At 41.0% G+C, this 16,315-nt stretch overlaps 1 protein-coding gene across 2 annotated transcripts in view; it reads right to left on the bottom strand.

The window, feature by feature from the left end:
- Positions 1-417: 417 nt before the first annotated feature.
- The window catches only part of RCAN2 (regulator of calcineurin 2), a 90,522-nt gene continuing 74,624 nt past the window's right edge, over positions 418-16,315 (bottom strand). For both annotated transcript variants that reach the window (XM_049818521.1, XM_049818522.1), the window contains 3 exons: positions 14,741-14,914; positions 12,515-12,686; positions 418-4,508 (listed from right to left, as the gene is read on the bottom strand). In XM_049818521.1, the coding sequence (XP_049674478.1) occupies positions 4,348-4,508; positions 12,515-12,686; positions 14,741-14,914 (507 nt within the window). In that variant the 3' untranslated portion in view covers positions 418-4,347. The remainder of the gene's footprint in view (positions 4,509-12,514; positions 12,687-14,740; positions 14,915-16,315) is intronic.

Here is a 16,315-nt window from a genome sequence, read left to right as displayed (position 1 = left end):
TGGATGCTACAATGTTTCTTATTCAATCACTCATGCCCACTGTATTTAGCCATTATTACAAAAGCACAGTAAGAACCACATTAGCTGTCAGGGATGTGCTTTTGCTCATCAGGGACTGCGCTGTGTTCTTTTTTTTGCACACACCGAGCCAAATCCACAGCAAACCAGTGCAAGTTCGCATGACTCTGTGAAACTGCAGCAGTTTAAAATGGAACACGGCATAACCTGCCAATAAGAGGGCTATTCCCCCCCCCCCTAATTTCTACTGAAACAGTTTGACCTATGTCACCCATTTAAGCATTTTCACTTCTACCAGTTGAGAGCGCAGCGGTATATACCACACTAGTCAGTTTATTAATAGAGCTTAACTCTTTAAATGTTGCCTTTCAACATGCCAATGCAAGCAGAACACAAAAATATTGTTTGCCATATTTATTTTTCAAACTAAGCTCTGAATTATACAAGTGTAAAAGTGATTAATTAGCCAACAGCTTTTTAATACTCCTATAAAATATGACTAAATAGAATATTTCAAAAGTATGTACAATATAATGGAAACGCTAACATAATCTGTCACAGTGCTCAGACATACCACTGTAATCAAGTCTTGCAAGATGGTTCAGTCCATTACTCTGTACAAAGAACAGTCTTTCTTTTTGCAGAAAGCTTTTTCACTGTTGCTGAATGGGAAGGAGGGGGAAAAAGACCAAAATAAAAACAACCCACCTCTCCCACCCTATTTAGGATTAAATAAATGTTAAACAATTTATGCGTGGGCCACATTTTTATAATATAAAGCACTCTACAATAACTATGTCTGTAGTCTTGTTATGGTTGAGGATTGATGCTCTTGCCATGTTTTCTCGCTGAAAACAAAGTGTACTTGAGTGTGTACGTATACGTTAGGAAGGGGGGAGTTTGTACTATCTTGTCTTAATTACAAAAATCAAGGCCACAAAAATTCTTTGCTCTTTTGTTCCAAAAGAGCAGATTCCAAAATAACCTTTCTCCATGTGTTGTCAATGTTTTCATCCTTTTAACTGTACTTAGGAAGCAATTAAAATTTTGATTTCATATCTGAAGAGGTCAGAAAGGACAAGCAGGCAGCAGGCAACAGAAACAGCAACTGTACTCCCCTGATTTCCTCCTTCTATTTCCAAGCAGCAGCAGGAGCAATGTCCACCCATAAGAGGGCCCCAGGGCATCACTGCCAGCCGCTCCCATGGGCGCCCACTTTGGAAAGGAAATTAAAAGGATGCCGTCTGTGTCACTGTGCATCAGAAGCTGCAATGTAACACAGAGATTTCATTCTTATTTATACTATTACGACATGAGAGAAATCTACATTAGCACTGCGGACACCCTGTGAAAAGTGCAAGTCAGAGGGACTGAGTTCATAGATGCTACACAACAGATAATTCCCACTGAAGTAAGTAGGGACTCTTGCCTGTGAATTACTGAATTAAATAGGGCATTTACTGTTCCAGATGGTCAGCATTTTTTTGAAAGAAGCCTTTCTTCTGTGCCAGGCAAGAACCAGCCTTTAGCAAAATACCAGGTTCTCTTTAAGTCACAAATCCTGTTACTTTTATGATGGGGACATTATTCCGTAATACTTGAAACATTTTTCCTTGATGACCATTATTTTATCACATAAAGGTGATACATAAGCTTTGACCATAGTTACAACAGGCTTCTTTGAGTTTTCAGGTTTGTAGTTGTGTTTCTATTTCTGTGCTTTAACCAGTGAGCCATGTTCCACGCCCTCCTGGGTAGTACTAGATAGTTTTGTGAAGACAAAGAGTAGTCATTGAAAGGGGCCTGTTTTAAATGTCTGAAAATGCACTTTGAAGAAAGAACATTTAAGATCCAATGCTTTAATTTGCAGTATAGTTTTACATAATTTGAGGCCAAAGTCCGTAGTTCAGAACCAAGTCTCCAAAGTTTGAGTACATGGATACAAGGGCTAGATTCAGCCTCCAACACTTCTGCATGGAAAAAAATCCAGAGTATCAACTTTGATTGGAGAAGATGTCTGATTGCTTACATCAATCGAGGATGTGGCCAGTAAATTCTTCTATACAGCATATATCAACAAAAAATCTTAGGCGTTTAAATCTTTCTCTCCCTGTTTATACTGGTCTAAAACCCATGGACCTTAGCGTTCTGTATGTTCTCAAAAACGACAGTGGTGTTACTTCTGAAATATTGTAGGTGGCCTATGACGGTGTTTTCAACAGGAACATCAGGTTACAGTCTTAGGGTAGTAAGTGACTATTTATTGAAACCATTTCTAAATGCATCACTGAAAAAATAATTGAAGTGAAACCTCTAAGGAGTTACTTTAAGACAACTTTACACAGATATCATGAGGATACTAAAGCCCCAGTTTTTGTTCAGTCTCTGCTGTATTTAATGTGCTTCTATTAGTATAACACACGCACAACGATGTCCATAATGCAGTAACAAGTATCACATTATAGATATACGCTAAGTAAAGCACTACATCTCAACAGGATTATTAGGGGCCTGTGGTGGTCGCAGAATGAACTATATGAGAATGCTTAAGTCCTCATTCTCAGAACGTCCTTCACCGTGCATGTTGAGAATGGCATCTCCTGTCTTCACTGACAAAGCAACATGCTTTTCTTCCTGGAAGTACTGGAGAGCCAATACCCCAGCAAGGGGGACTTGACTCTGCTGAAGCTTGTAGCCTCACTGCTAATTAAGGGTAGAATGGAACCCTCCCTCAGAAACCAGATCATTAGGTTTTATGACAAAAATCTTGATTACAGAACCTAAGCTGACTTTTCAGATCCTAAAATGAGCTTCCAAGATGTATTTACTTATTTTAACTTGTAAAGGATTTTAAACCGTGGAATCTCACTGTGCCATTTTATAGTCACTTTTGGGAGTACAGCTGCAGCTAATTAGCTTAAAAATCCCACCGTATCTTACACATATGCTCAGTTTTCTGCAGTATTAATTTCAGTGGAACTACTCATGTGCATAAATTAAGCGCATGCTTAAATATATGCAAAATCTGAGCTCAAATGTCTAGAAAATATGTTCTCAAAAGGACAAGTATGCATAAAAAAAAATCATCATGGAAGGTCTGCCAGACAGCGAATCCAGTATCTGCCTGCTGTCAGCCATGATGAAAACACAGAACAATTTTTGTAACCCAGTATACATTGCAAGTGAAAGAAACATGCAGGACAGAGTGAAAAAAGGGGATTCAATTGCATGCAGTCTAATTTCAAGTGTGTAATTATGGTCCTGTTTTCTTTGGCCTAAAAAAAGAGAAAAAAAAACAACAAAAGAACACCAACTAACCTCTCCTCACCTCCACAAACCCAAACTGCATACAGCTCAAAAAGGGCTTTAAAGCACAGGAAGTGGGTAAGGAAAAGGTCTGAATATTAGAGATGTACGAGTAATTACTAACAGTTTCAGGGCTATTCAACACACCACTAGGAAAGCATTCAGCCTATATCATTACTAGAACTTACAGCTACGACAGAGAGCAATGAATCCCTCCTTAAATAAGCAGTCAGTTTCTCCTTCTGCCTCAAACTCAGAAGTACCACTCATACCTTTATGGAAGATAAAATGACAATCCCTGTTGATATTCTGGCTCCCTCCTCCTTAGGGAGAAGGACTGAAAGACACCAGACCCTCCAGCCAGCTGCTATCTCTCAGCCCAGAGAGCTCTGTCTCACATCCCTGCCACCATTAAGGATGAGTTTACTCTACAGCTGTTGGTGGAAGAGGGTGTTTTTCTGATGTTTCTAAAAATGTTGCAAAGATAGTATTCCTTACAGAAAACTCCAGGGGGATGAAAAGGCCACCAAGCTGCTAGTAGATTAAAACCAACACACATGCCCCCCTTTAAAAAAAAAAAGGGGAAAAGACTAAGGTCTGGTGGGGAACTGAGGAGGTCAGAGGAGCAGGCTGCTTGATGAAGGGCAATAGCAAGTATTCTGGGAGTTTGAATATCAAGCCTGCTATCAGCCTAATTGCCCACCCTGAATGATCTCTCTGGTAGTGGTGTTTCAGCATGCAAATTATAGCTGTGAAAAAATCCTCAGACTGAAACCCTCCCTTGTTTTCTTCAGCCTTGTTTTGTCCTTTCCAGAAAAATCTATTAGTTGGTGTGTGATATGGTTACATATACAAAGATCTTTTTCCTAGCCCTTTTATTACATAGGCTTGATTACTGTAAAGGGATTTCAATGAGTTTAATGTCTGGTACTCAAAAGGCAATGGCTGCCTTTCAACAAAACAAAGCAAACAAAAACCAAGAGCTGTGCTGGAGGAGAGAAGTGCTGCTTCTGCCGGAGAGGCTCAGTTAGATACAGGAGGTGGCAGACCAGGGCGTCGAGTTTGAATGATTTTTGGCTTTGGAGAATTCTTTGGGTCCTCGTCTTCTTCCATGTCGCTGTCACAGACATGCACTACCACACTGGGAGTGGACTCTGTTCCTGCGTGCAACTCATATTTCTCCCCTGGAAGCAGAGAAAAATAGTTAGATCAAAAGACAACAGTCTGAGTAGCAGTGCAGACCATGACGCTCTTGGACTGCAGAATACTCCTGTACCTGGATAGGGCAGATGAGCGTGTGCTGCTCCTAAATGTAGGTGAGGGCAAGCATGGCTAGACAATATCAGCTGTCACAACAGATTCTGGGGATCCTGCCCCTGGGGGGCAGTGATCATTGGTCTGTAAGGCATAATAAAATACCTTGGTGTCTATAATGGTGTTTTGCACCAATATTAGTGGCCAACAGCACTGAAAAAAAAAGTACAAAGAGGAGAGAGAACACAGAAGTTCATGGCTAAGAAGAAGGACTGGAATCCAACCTATCAAACATTTGGTCTGAAGTCATGTCACACCTGTTGGGTTAGGGTTATTCTTTTGTTGTTGTTGTTGTTGTTTTCTTTCAGTCTAGCATGGCTCCAGTCCCATTTAAAGTCCACTAGATTCTGCAGCTTGTTGCCTCCAGACAGACATCAACACTTGGTCCAACTGCTCCAGAAATAAAAAAATACATGTATCTGCTCCAGACGGATTTTGAGATTCAAAGCTCTTTAGCTGAGACTGAAACAAATTTTGTCTCTACAGATGAGACTACAGAGTACAGTCTATAAATGCTCACTAGCAGGCTAAATGCTTAAACAGTAATTAGATTTTCTAAATATACATTCCTTATTTAAATCTCCACCCAGTACTCCTGTGAGGAAGATTAATATGGCTTAAGTGGTTACTTGCAAGAGTCCACAAGCAAACAAAGGAAAATCAAGATCAGTCATTGGACTTCCAGTCCTGCATTCAGTCTGTTGGCACTACATGTGTTTTGGGTTGTACACAGGATGTAAGTAGGTATTGGTTCTTAAATTGCAAGGAGTTAGTTTAAGACAGTAAAGAAAAAAAAGTCCCAATGGTGACATATCTGACAGGATGACTTGGTCTTTCAGATGTGACAAAGACCCATTCACAGCACTGAAAACTAGAAACCATTCCAGATACTGTGCTTGCCCCCTTCTGGACTATTTCTCATCACTCTCATCTCCAAGACCCACAAGCCTCAGTTAAATTGAAATAGGCTTACAGTGACCACACGCACACCTGATAGTTTGTTTTTTTCTTCCTAAGACTGGTCCAGAACCACTGCATATTTCCTGAAAAATATTCTGAGATGACGAAGATGAGGCCTAATATACCTAGCTGACCTGTATTCATGGTGCAACAGCTCCTGAACGCCTGCATCACTGGCAGAACCTGGCAGGGCTAGGTGTTGTACGATGAAAGTAAAATGGCAGTCCCTCCCTACCCCAAAGCACTTGCAGTTTGCTCATGTTGCTAATTTGGACTTTTATTTATTAGCAACTTTGTGGCAGATTAATTCATGTGAGGAAGGGGTTGCAGGTTTGGCCCTGCATTAGCACACACAGTTCTGGGACTGTCATCGCATGGTATTTGTGCTGACAAATTCTTCGTTCAAATAAGACTGGGTGGCTTGCGACTAGACGACGTTCTGAATTTTTGCCTAAAAAACAGTCAGCAACTAGTGAATAATAGCTATAAGTCAGGCATCTTGCTGTGAGAAATATTTTACTGCTGTGATACCATTAATGTTGACATTTAACTGCTCTATTTTTAGCAACCTTTCCTCTGAATCCAAATTGAGCAAAGCATTACAGGTCTTGCTGATAGGCTAAAATATAAAAAGAGAAATAGCTTGGTTGTGCTGCATTGAGAAATTATATGGTTTTTCTTTGCTTATTTTCCCTCCGGGCTTCAGCTAATTTCTCAGCTATGGTCTGACGTCAATGCTGCCAACCAGCACCGAAGGCTACATTGGTCACTGTCAGCTACAAGCAGCTCTGCAGTGCTGCACACACACAATGCTGGGCCCTTGCCTCATACACCAGCACCATGAAATAAATCAGATTCACTGCCCTCTTAAAAGGTAATAATCTCAGTTCAAATGCCACATTCTTTTACTGTTCAAATCCTTCCCAGAAGGACTTTTTCTCCTGAAAAAGAACAGTGGAAATAACTACAGACACAAGGAAAAAATATTCAGATGCCTCTGGCACAAGTAACTGCAACAGCAATTAATGTCACTTTGCAAATCAAAATGTGATGCACTTATAAATCAGGTTTTTAAGGCATACAGTTATTTCTGAGCATAAATGAGCTGCAGACTCAGTTCTGTACTCACAATTATTCATGCCTACAGAACTGTGGCTCAAACTGCATAAAACCTTTTTATGGCTGAGTTAGGAACAGGACAACAGTAACTATGGGACTTTTATACAGCCGTGTCTTGTTCCTAAATGTAACCATTGTTTGCAGAAAAATACTAGGGTAATAAGTACAAAATAAAAATCCAATAGATAACAGCCAGATTAACCCTTCCCTTCTGCTTTTTTTTTTTCTTTCCTCTTAAACAACACCTCCAGCATAAAAAAAAAATTGAGCTAAATCTGCAGCAGTTAAGCTAGTGGAGTAATGGTTGAATCGCTGCAATTGAGTTAGGTTTACAAGACATACAGGTTGTCCCAAACTAAGAGTAGCAAGTCAAGTTAGCATAGTTAAGACTCATCAACTTCTGTAGTTAATACCACTCAAGCATTTCTCCAGCTATCTCATTCAGCTGTCTCTGATGCTGCCTCCTTTGCGTTCTCAGGCCTTACATTGCCCCACTGCTCCTGCTTCTCCCGCTTGCCTGGAGAACTCTTACAGGCTAAGCCAAAGGATTCTTGGGGAGAGGTGTCTTTCTCCTCCAGCAGTCTTTGGGCTGTCTCTATCCCTTATTATTAAGTTGTTTAAATATTCACATAAGCTGAGATAACAATGGAAGCTCACATAAATTTACTCAGAAAAATATCACAAAATTTATCAAATATGCTCGAACATCTAAACTCTGCCTTCAGGATATAATGCAGGGAAGAATTCAGCTGTGGCACCTCCACCATATAGGTTTGTCAGAAAAGGTTCCTAACCCCTGAAAATAGCAGCAATGTCCCTCTATTCATTTGCTTCACATAAGAAAAAAAACAGGAATTTGAAGTTTCACCATTCAACAGTGGGCCTAGCTGCTTTTATGTCACTTGGCACTACCTTCTGTGACCACATTTACCACAAGCAAACCCACAGCCTCAGGTGACGCAAATAAGATGACCCCAAGAACAGCACAAAAGCAACTTAGGGTATTTTAGAATTAAAAATAATGGCATGTGATTTTCTATCCCTTTGTGAATCAGTACTATGAACTTTGATGGTGCATCTCTCGTCTAATGAGGCACTTTTGTCCAGCAAAGAGAATGTTCATACACTTAATTAATAATGAAGAAATGGTAATGGTACTCTGCAGCTACCTCATCCCTGATTCTGACTCATGGTGAAAGGTTAATGGGTTCAGAGCTGTCCATTCCGTGTTAAACGTGTCATCAGCTTCATAAAAATACCTTCCCCTTGTAATCCCTTCATCCAAGTGCTTTACAAAAAATATGGTACAAATAATGGGTAGTCCTTTGTACGGGTGCATGTTTATGCTGAAAGAGCTACAACCCATCCCATATAATACCTCTGCTGGATGGATCTGCCATGCGCAATATGGAGGAGTTGCTCTCTGGAAGTCCATTACTGATGTTTGCAGGTGAAGGGCACCCTCCTCTCTGCACTGGCAGAACCAGGCAGAGGGAAAGCTTCCTACTACACCCAGCAGCTCTCCTGTACCCTGCCCCTGGTAAGGAGAGGGAAGGGCAGAAGCAGGCACAGAACACAGGGGAGAGGAAGGGCAGGGATGGAAAATTTTATCTATCACCCATCTGCCTGGCCCTCCACTCCCTTTTAATCCTCTCTGGAAGTCATGTGAAGTATTTAGTATTTCCTTTCAATCAGTGAGAACAAACAAGAGAGTTTGAAAACACCTGGGCATAGAAAACTTGCCGTGTGAGACATGGTTTGAAATCCCTGCGTGCAGCATTTACTGGACAGGGTCCTGCTCTTCCCCGTTTTCCCCTCCCCTTTGCAAGGGTGAGCCAAACCAAGGGCGGAGCAGGGGCAAGAGCTACACATCCTCCTCAAGAAACCCAGCTAGAGCATGGCAGGAACGGCTACCTCTTAATGGCTCGGAGACAAAAAGGAAACCCTGACGCAACCCCTCCTCTGACCACTAATCATTTGCAGACCCAGCAGCCAAGTGGCACAGACTGTTGCAGGGTCTCCTTTGTGTCCCAAGAGGTACCACTGTGGACCTAAGAGCCATCATGTGTTGTAACACTTCAGAATGGTGCTTTCATAATGTGAAAAATGTATTTTCCATGACCCGGAGCGTAGCCTGAAGGCATTCAGGAGGTGCAAAGCCTGCTGGAATGCTGATGAAGGAGTGGGAAATGTGGAGAGAACTGAAACTGGTACAAATTTGTCTCTATGGGCTGCTGGAGATGGTGCCCAGCCTGCACTGGTTTTCAAATAGTGCCTGAAATTGTGGAGGCGAGTGCTAAGTGACAGAGGGAGAAATTGCACTGGGGAGCACATGGAGCAGTTAAGCACTCAGGACCCTGACCTACATTATGTGTTATTGCATAGCGCAGATCTCATCAGTGGAGCCATGATCTGTGAATCAAAGCCACAGGAGAAAGGCAATTTTGTCTGGGCAAACGCTGTGTGGGCAGCAGGCAGAGGCTGAGATTGGCAAGGGGAGGCCAGGGTGGCACCTGGGACCCTCGGGAGAGGCACTCTGAAGAGCGTGGACTTAGAAAGTGAGGGAATACAGGGCAGTCTGTCGAGAAGAAATTGGGGTAACAGGTTTGAAAGAGGCCATGGGGGAAGGAGGGAAGAAATATGCAGGTTGGGGGTAAACAGGGAGGAGGGGTAGGACTGCTTTCCAGAAAATAAGGACTTACTCTAATGCCAGCAAGATGGTGATGGTTCATAAACTGTAACTTTGAGAGGAGCAGCTCTGCTGCATACACATAGCCTAGACCTGGAGATTCCCCCCGTCCCCCTTACAAACATTTCTCATATAAAATTATTTCCTGTATTCCTCAGCGGGATGAAATTAAGACCTTATAAAATGTTATGGAAAAGACATGAGGGCCTACACGAGCCAACAGCTTGGTACATTGCAAGTCAGGCCAGGCAGAGACACAACCTGGGCCTGATAGGCAAACAGCCAAACTACCACCCTAGTTCAGTGCAATGCCTTTGTATCTTCATCAGTATTTTAAACTACTGGAAGTTTGCTTGACAATAGAAGTGTTCTTCATCAAAGAGATTAATGATCACGCTTCTTTATTTGCAATATATTGAAAAAATTGTAGGCTGGTGGTCAGAACCAGGCACAGTCACAGTCGCTGGCTCTGACAGGTCTACGGCATTCTAGTCATGCCTCGTTTAAAGCTCAATGTCTACATCTGCAGAAAGTAAGAATATACATCAATCAACCAGAAACTTAATTAAACATGCCATGGTCTTCCCTAACAAGTAAACGCACCCTTACCTGTCTCAATTTAATGTCAAATGACCATAAGACAGCTTCCTTTTGTGCACAGCAAAAAGAAATCTTTTCGTTAGACCTCTCGGATGCCAAGACAGTCATTGCTGCAGCCACAAGGCTGCAAACAAAAACCCCAAAACTGTCCCAAAACTGAGCTTGGAAAAAGAGAACACACAGCAAATCTGTTAACTAGCTTCTAGCCTATTCGTTTTACTCTGGAGCAAATCTCCCAGCCTTTGTGCCTAGGGACAGTTTTAGTCTCTAATTTTGTGGCTATGATGATTATGGCAGCGTACTGTGAAAGATGACCTCTATTCATGGAATGGGACAGTAGCATGGGTCTGTGTCCAAGTGGTGTATCTTACATTCCCGCAAAATAGGTCAGTAAAACTCATCTTGTACTGAGGACATAAAAGAAACTGTTCACACGCTCAAATGAGTTTTCCTGGTCCTCAGATATTAATCTTACCAAATCAGTGTATTTAATATAGGAAAGATTCCTCACAAGTTAAAGACATAGAAGTTGGGTTACAACATTCAGAGTTCCATAAACAACTGTGCCAGTGAGTATTTTTTTGATAGCTGACAAACTGTAGTTATATTTTTTAATTGTGTTTTCTGAATGAAAAAAAAAAATCTAACTTAGCTGAGACTAAGTGTCATTTGATGTACAGCAGTAAGTTTTACTGATGTGATACTGAGAAATGAGTTTTGGCGGGATTTGTTTTTCAATGAAATTCTAAACATAGTAAATGCACAACTGAGAACTGCAACACTATTTTAAAACCGCCTCTGCAGTTAACTAAAATTGATCTCTCTAACAAGGGCTAAAAATAGAAAGAAGAGAGCACACAATGACTTTTCATATTGCTCCCTGCAGGCTCCTTAAATACGGGTGAATATGACCTTCACGCAAAGCTGTCCCAGAGTGTGGGACAATGAGTGATATTTCACATTCCACTGCTCTAGAACAGGAATTGATTTATTACCCAGCTAGCTAGGGAATTCGTTTACATGTTTCCATTTATAACACTGCTGCATCAAAGGAAAGGAAAAAAAAAAAAGAGTTTTTTGTTTTTCTTTTATTCAGCAATTTAGAAGCAAAGCATCAATTCTGGAAATAATAAGCAATGTAGTAAAAAGTGTTACACCTGACAGCCCTTTTCTATGGCTTTCCTGCTGAAGAGGAATAAAACACAGGAATCTCTGACATTCTGCTGATACATATTTTCCCCCTGTGAGAGATCCCATGTGAAAAAGATATGAGGTGATCCTGCAAACCTTGTGAATCATGACTCATCTCTTCTGCACCCCATGCACTTCAGCTCTGGGTTACTCTGGTGCAGTTACACAAAAGCCCCAGTGATAAGATGTCTGCACTTGGAAGCTAGTCTTAGAACAAGAGAGCAGCATCTTCAGTACAGCTGGGGAGAAAAAAATTCTCTCATCCCACAAGAATTTAAAAAAACCCCTCTAATAAGTTTTCATGAGCTCACCCCCCAATTGTTATTAGATTGGATCTGAAGTGTTTTATTTCAATATGAAAATAATTTAACAAGCTATTTTTTTCTTATCGTTTACAAATGTAAATTAGACAATTTCTAAATGATACTGCTTAGACCTAGAAGTGGAACCTTTTCCATTTTGAAAATTTTAAAAGAGGATGCTTCAACAGCTTTGAAAGAAAACTATTTGTAAAGATGACTTAATTAAATCAAAACTAATCCTCTCCTGTGAAAAGTTTCGGTTTCATCAGATGAGCATTTTCTTAGGGAAAGGATTGTTTTGAAAATCCCAGCTAGCTTCAATTCCTGGCATTAGCTGAAGATGGAAACACAGAAGAAAGTCTATCTGCATTATCCATTGACATCTATCCTATTTTGCTAGAGGCTACAACTTATCCCATTCCTTCTGCATACAGTTTTCAACAGAAAATGGGCAGTCTCAACAGAGCAATCCCGCTAGGATTGGGGAATGGTAGTTCTGTCTCGACAAACTTGTTAACGTGAGAGATTCTCCACTCTGGTGGAGATGCAGTGATGCCTAAACATTTGAAGAGGTATTCTGCATCTTGGAAAGCAGTACCAAGCAGATGTGATTTAAACCAAAAACTCCTCAAGTTCATGGAAAAGCATTTGTCCAGTCCCCACATAAACCATCAGTTGTCTCATCTAAGCACAAATCCAAGCACAATAAATTGTGTAAACAAGCTCTGATCTGCTATTCAATCAAATAGCACTCACTAGCTGCAGATAAGATCTAATTCTGTACACACATATGGTAAAACTCACGCTCATGAGCTGCAGATAGGATCTAATTCTGAACATACATATGGTAAAACTCATTCTTAAGCAAACAACCAGCTGACATGCATCAACTTAAATCTAAAGCTTTAATGCAACTTACAGGCTTTACCTCAACCTCCTCTATGGTTATTCTCTACACTGCTACTCTCTCGTCTGCTTTTTCTGACACATTTTCACACAAGGACCAAAAGCTTACCTGGTCCTAGCTTAGAAACTGCATAAAGGAGGTCGTAGTTGATGACAGGTGTTGCATCATCTATTGGTTGCCACCCTACAGGTGGGGAGGCTGGAGGCGAGATGAGAAACTGTTTTGCAGGCTGCGGTGGTGCCAAATGAAGCTTGTCTCCATCTGTCTCAGAGGTCTGAATCTTTAAAGCATAACAAATACATTGTTTAGTATAGGATGGGTAAATGGAATGATTACTCAAATCATACACTTCTAATACCAAATGCCACCCAGGCAGGGTTTCAGCGTCAGTCTCAGCAGAGAAGGCCTGGAGATGAATTTCATCTCAACCTTACAGATGGTTTCTCTACAGTAAATACACTGTGGGGGGCTGTTATATGAGCAAAGCTACAATGTTTGTGCCTATTGTATACGTTCTCTGAGGATACATGCAAAGCTTTGGTATCCACAGCTGCTAGTTCAGAGATTTTTGAGGCGGAAAAGATATTGTTGTGATCTACTGGCCTAAACTCCTAAATAAAACCAGACATTAAACAAGAAACCAGTAAGTCCTGCACCAAGGCTTTATCAGTAATTTCAGAGAGGTTTCTGAAGATTTGTTTTCTTTAGCTGAAGTGATAAAGGAACCTATCATGTTCCTTAGTAATTTGCAACTAAGTGTTCTCATTTTATTTCCATCTTAAATTATCTAGTTTAATTCCTGTTTTTTTCTGATATATTAAAGAAGTCTCAACATAAATGAATTATACTACAGCCATACCTGAGCAAGTTTACAACCAGCTCAGAGCCAGAAGCAATAAACTGCATTTGCATGACAGCAAGCCTGAGACAGCACCCTGCTATACCACAATGGGTTTTGCAAAGAGCCAGTTTGGGTTTTTCAACTCCATGTTCCCCACATCTTCTAGTTCTGAAGTGCTTATTCAGTCTGGCTGAGGCCCATACAAACATACACTGCTCCAGACACTGTGCTGCTTCCACATACTCATTCCCTGGACACAGCTAACAAGCTCTTTTAAGACTGCATGTACTGGAGAGCATAGTGCAGATACCTAAATGGCTTTGTAGGAAATCAGCTTAGATATGGAGACTAATCACTACTCTGCACATTTTTCTTTTTCTTGTGTTATCCTAAGTTTCCTACTAACCTCTTGATTGTGCAGTTAGAGTGAAATGATTCTGAGATCTGCTTAACAGCAGGTTTGGAAACCTTTCAGAAAAAAATCAGAGCCAGATCTAGGAGATTAAGGCATATAATATGAGATTGAGGTAACTGTCAACACCTAAATCCAACTGTAAGATCTTCTGAACTCATCTAACCCATTAAGCATATTTCACAACTGTAGTTTCCCATGTTCCTGAGGTTCTGCTCTGCCTAAGCTCAAAACAGCTCCTATTCTGACCGGGCTGTAGAGGCTCAAAATGTAACTGCCTCCTAGGTTTGTTTGATACCTTCAGATGACCCTGCCTTTACCCTAAGACCTCTGAGGGACCAATCTGGCAGCTTAAAGCACACTTACATTGCTTTTAAGCACTAGTGAATATCCCATAAGCCACAGTGGCCACAGCAATTTATTAAAATACATTCAGAAGAGGTTGTGGTCGGGTTCTCAACCTCCCTCACCTTTCTATATCCTGGCTGGGGCCTAGTACTCACTCAGGCTGTGGGAGATCTGGGTTCTCTCTCCCTTGGCCAAGAATTGAACCCCCACCTGACACTTCCAACAGATGGATATAATCACCTACGCTCCCAGCCTAAGGGGTGTTGTTCTCCCCCACCTTCTCCCTTTTACTTGAACTTAATAGAAAATTCACACATACTTCCAGTAAGTAAAAAAAAAAAAAAAAAAAAGGCAGGAGGAAGGCTGACTGTGGCTATGGGTTGCAGTCAAATAATTCAGCCCTACTTTTTTTTATGAACTTATGATACTTTACCGCTTTTTTTACAGCTAGTTTAGAGAGTTACCCACAGAAAATACCCAATCAGTTGTAAATCAGTTCTAAGCTATATAACTTCTGTGTGTTGAATAAGCAACTTGGGTCCTAAGTGGTCCTTGAGATTTACTGCAGACCCACTGGGCAGGTACAGCTCAGGCAACATAAGGATGTTTGAGTAATCTTTTAGCAGAGAGATTGGGCATGGGAGAAACCTTTATCACTTTTATGCAGTGTTACTGCACAATGTTTCTATAAAAGCTATGCGCTAACATAGAAGTAGATACCAGATTTCATTACCTGTGCAAAATACAACTTTAACTTCTTCCCTCTGAACTGTGTTTCATGCAGCTCTATTCTGGCACGAGCAGCTGATTTGGGACTACTAAAATTTATCCGCACACGCCTGAAGCTTTTAAACTGCTGGAATGTCACGCAGTCATCATAGGCACGGAACAAGCCTTCAAATTTTTCCTGCAAATGAAAAAAAAATAATGCTGAAGATTAACTTTGTGCTCTGTCACATCAGTCTGTGCCCAAGGATAATCTGAAACTTGACAACAACTGTTTAACTAGGAGGTTTCAGCCTGGGGCCTTTGGGGGTGGGTGTCCACAGAGTAATAAGGGCTGTGTAAAAAGACACTAAGAAAAGCACTGGTCTGGAAGTGCTGAACTCTGCAAAATGTTTGGGGGAAGGAGTCTTCAAATTGAGAACCCAGCAGCTATTGAACTTCTCCTAAAAGTTGAGCAAAACTGCGACAGTGACTTATGAAATGAAGCTGAAAAGGGCATATGACTGAAAAGACCAGACAACTGTGGTCTTATCTGTACAAAAGCAAACATTGTGCTAAATTACAATGGAGTCAGCAGACAGAGTCAGGTGCACTGTAACTGAGGGTTACATTCACATCAACACTGCAGGGTCATTTTGTATTGCATGGTATGTTTTTCTGGATGTTTTGGCATTTACATACTTAGTGCAGATACACACTCGTTCCTTGAGAGTTCCTGTAGCAGCAGGGAAAAAGTAAATAACTGAAAACAGTGACCTGTCCCAAAGACAAATTTCAGGCTTAAAAATGTTCAGCTGTAGAACTCCATGTTCAAAAGCACATGACACAAATACGGATATTTCAACATTGTAAAAGAAGGGTCTGAAATGTACCACATCTATGGACCTAGAGATCAGCAGAAATTCAAGGTACGTTAGCAGCCTTGGAGGATCAGACTCTCTCTGCAATTTCTCTGTAAACTATGTGCACACAGCGGACTAGTTCCACATCATCAAATAAAACCAGAGTCCTTAAATCAATTCTGACACTTGCACAGGTCTTTTCATTCACACAAGCATAGATTCATAAAATGTTAAGACTGAAAGGGAGCCGTTATCATTTAGTCTAGCCTTTGTGCTTACTCAGTTTTTAGACTACCACCCAGTGAGTCCTAGTATCTTAACTACTGCAACCCAGACTTGGAAGTCTTAGAAGATGGATAATCAGCCAGAGCAAAGCCCCTTCTTTTAAGAGTTCTTTAACCTGAAAAAAACAGTGTTTGAGATGATTGGCCACATCATTCCACATGCTGAGGGCTATTATATCAGGTGTTTGCATAATTACAGTAACCTGACGTTTTCTTTGATATATCTGCAAGTAAGCACTTCTTTCCTTCTCATCCAGGAAAACAATTTCTTATCCCTTAGAGTGGATAATTGGCAGAGGCTGCAGAAAGATGAAACAGAAAATGCAATTTATGTAATCTCATCAATACTTCAATTCTCATCTGTTGATCTTACAAGCAAGACAAAGAATCCAGAACTACTTAGAAAAATGTATACTGAAGCACAGTGAAGCTGCATCAGGGAGCACCAATAGCACT

This window comes from Accipiter gentilis, chromosome 16 (genome assembly GCF_929443795.1).
Source record: "Accipiter gentilis chromosome 16, bAccGen1.1, whole genome shotgun sequence".
Lineage (NCBI taxonomy): Eukaryota > Metazoa > Chordata > Aves > Accipitriformes > Accipitridae > Astur > Astur gentilis.
Note: the sequence above shows the minus strand (reverse complement) of the source record. Positions and strands in the feature narration are given on the sequence as shown.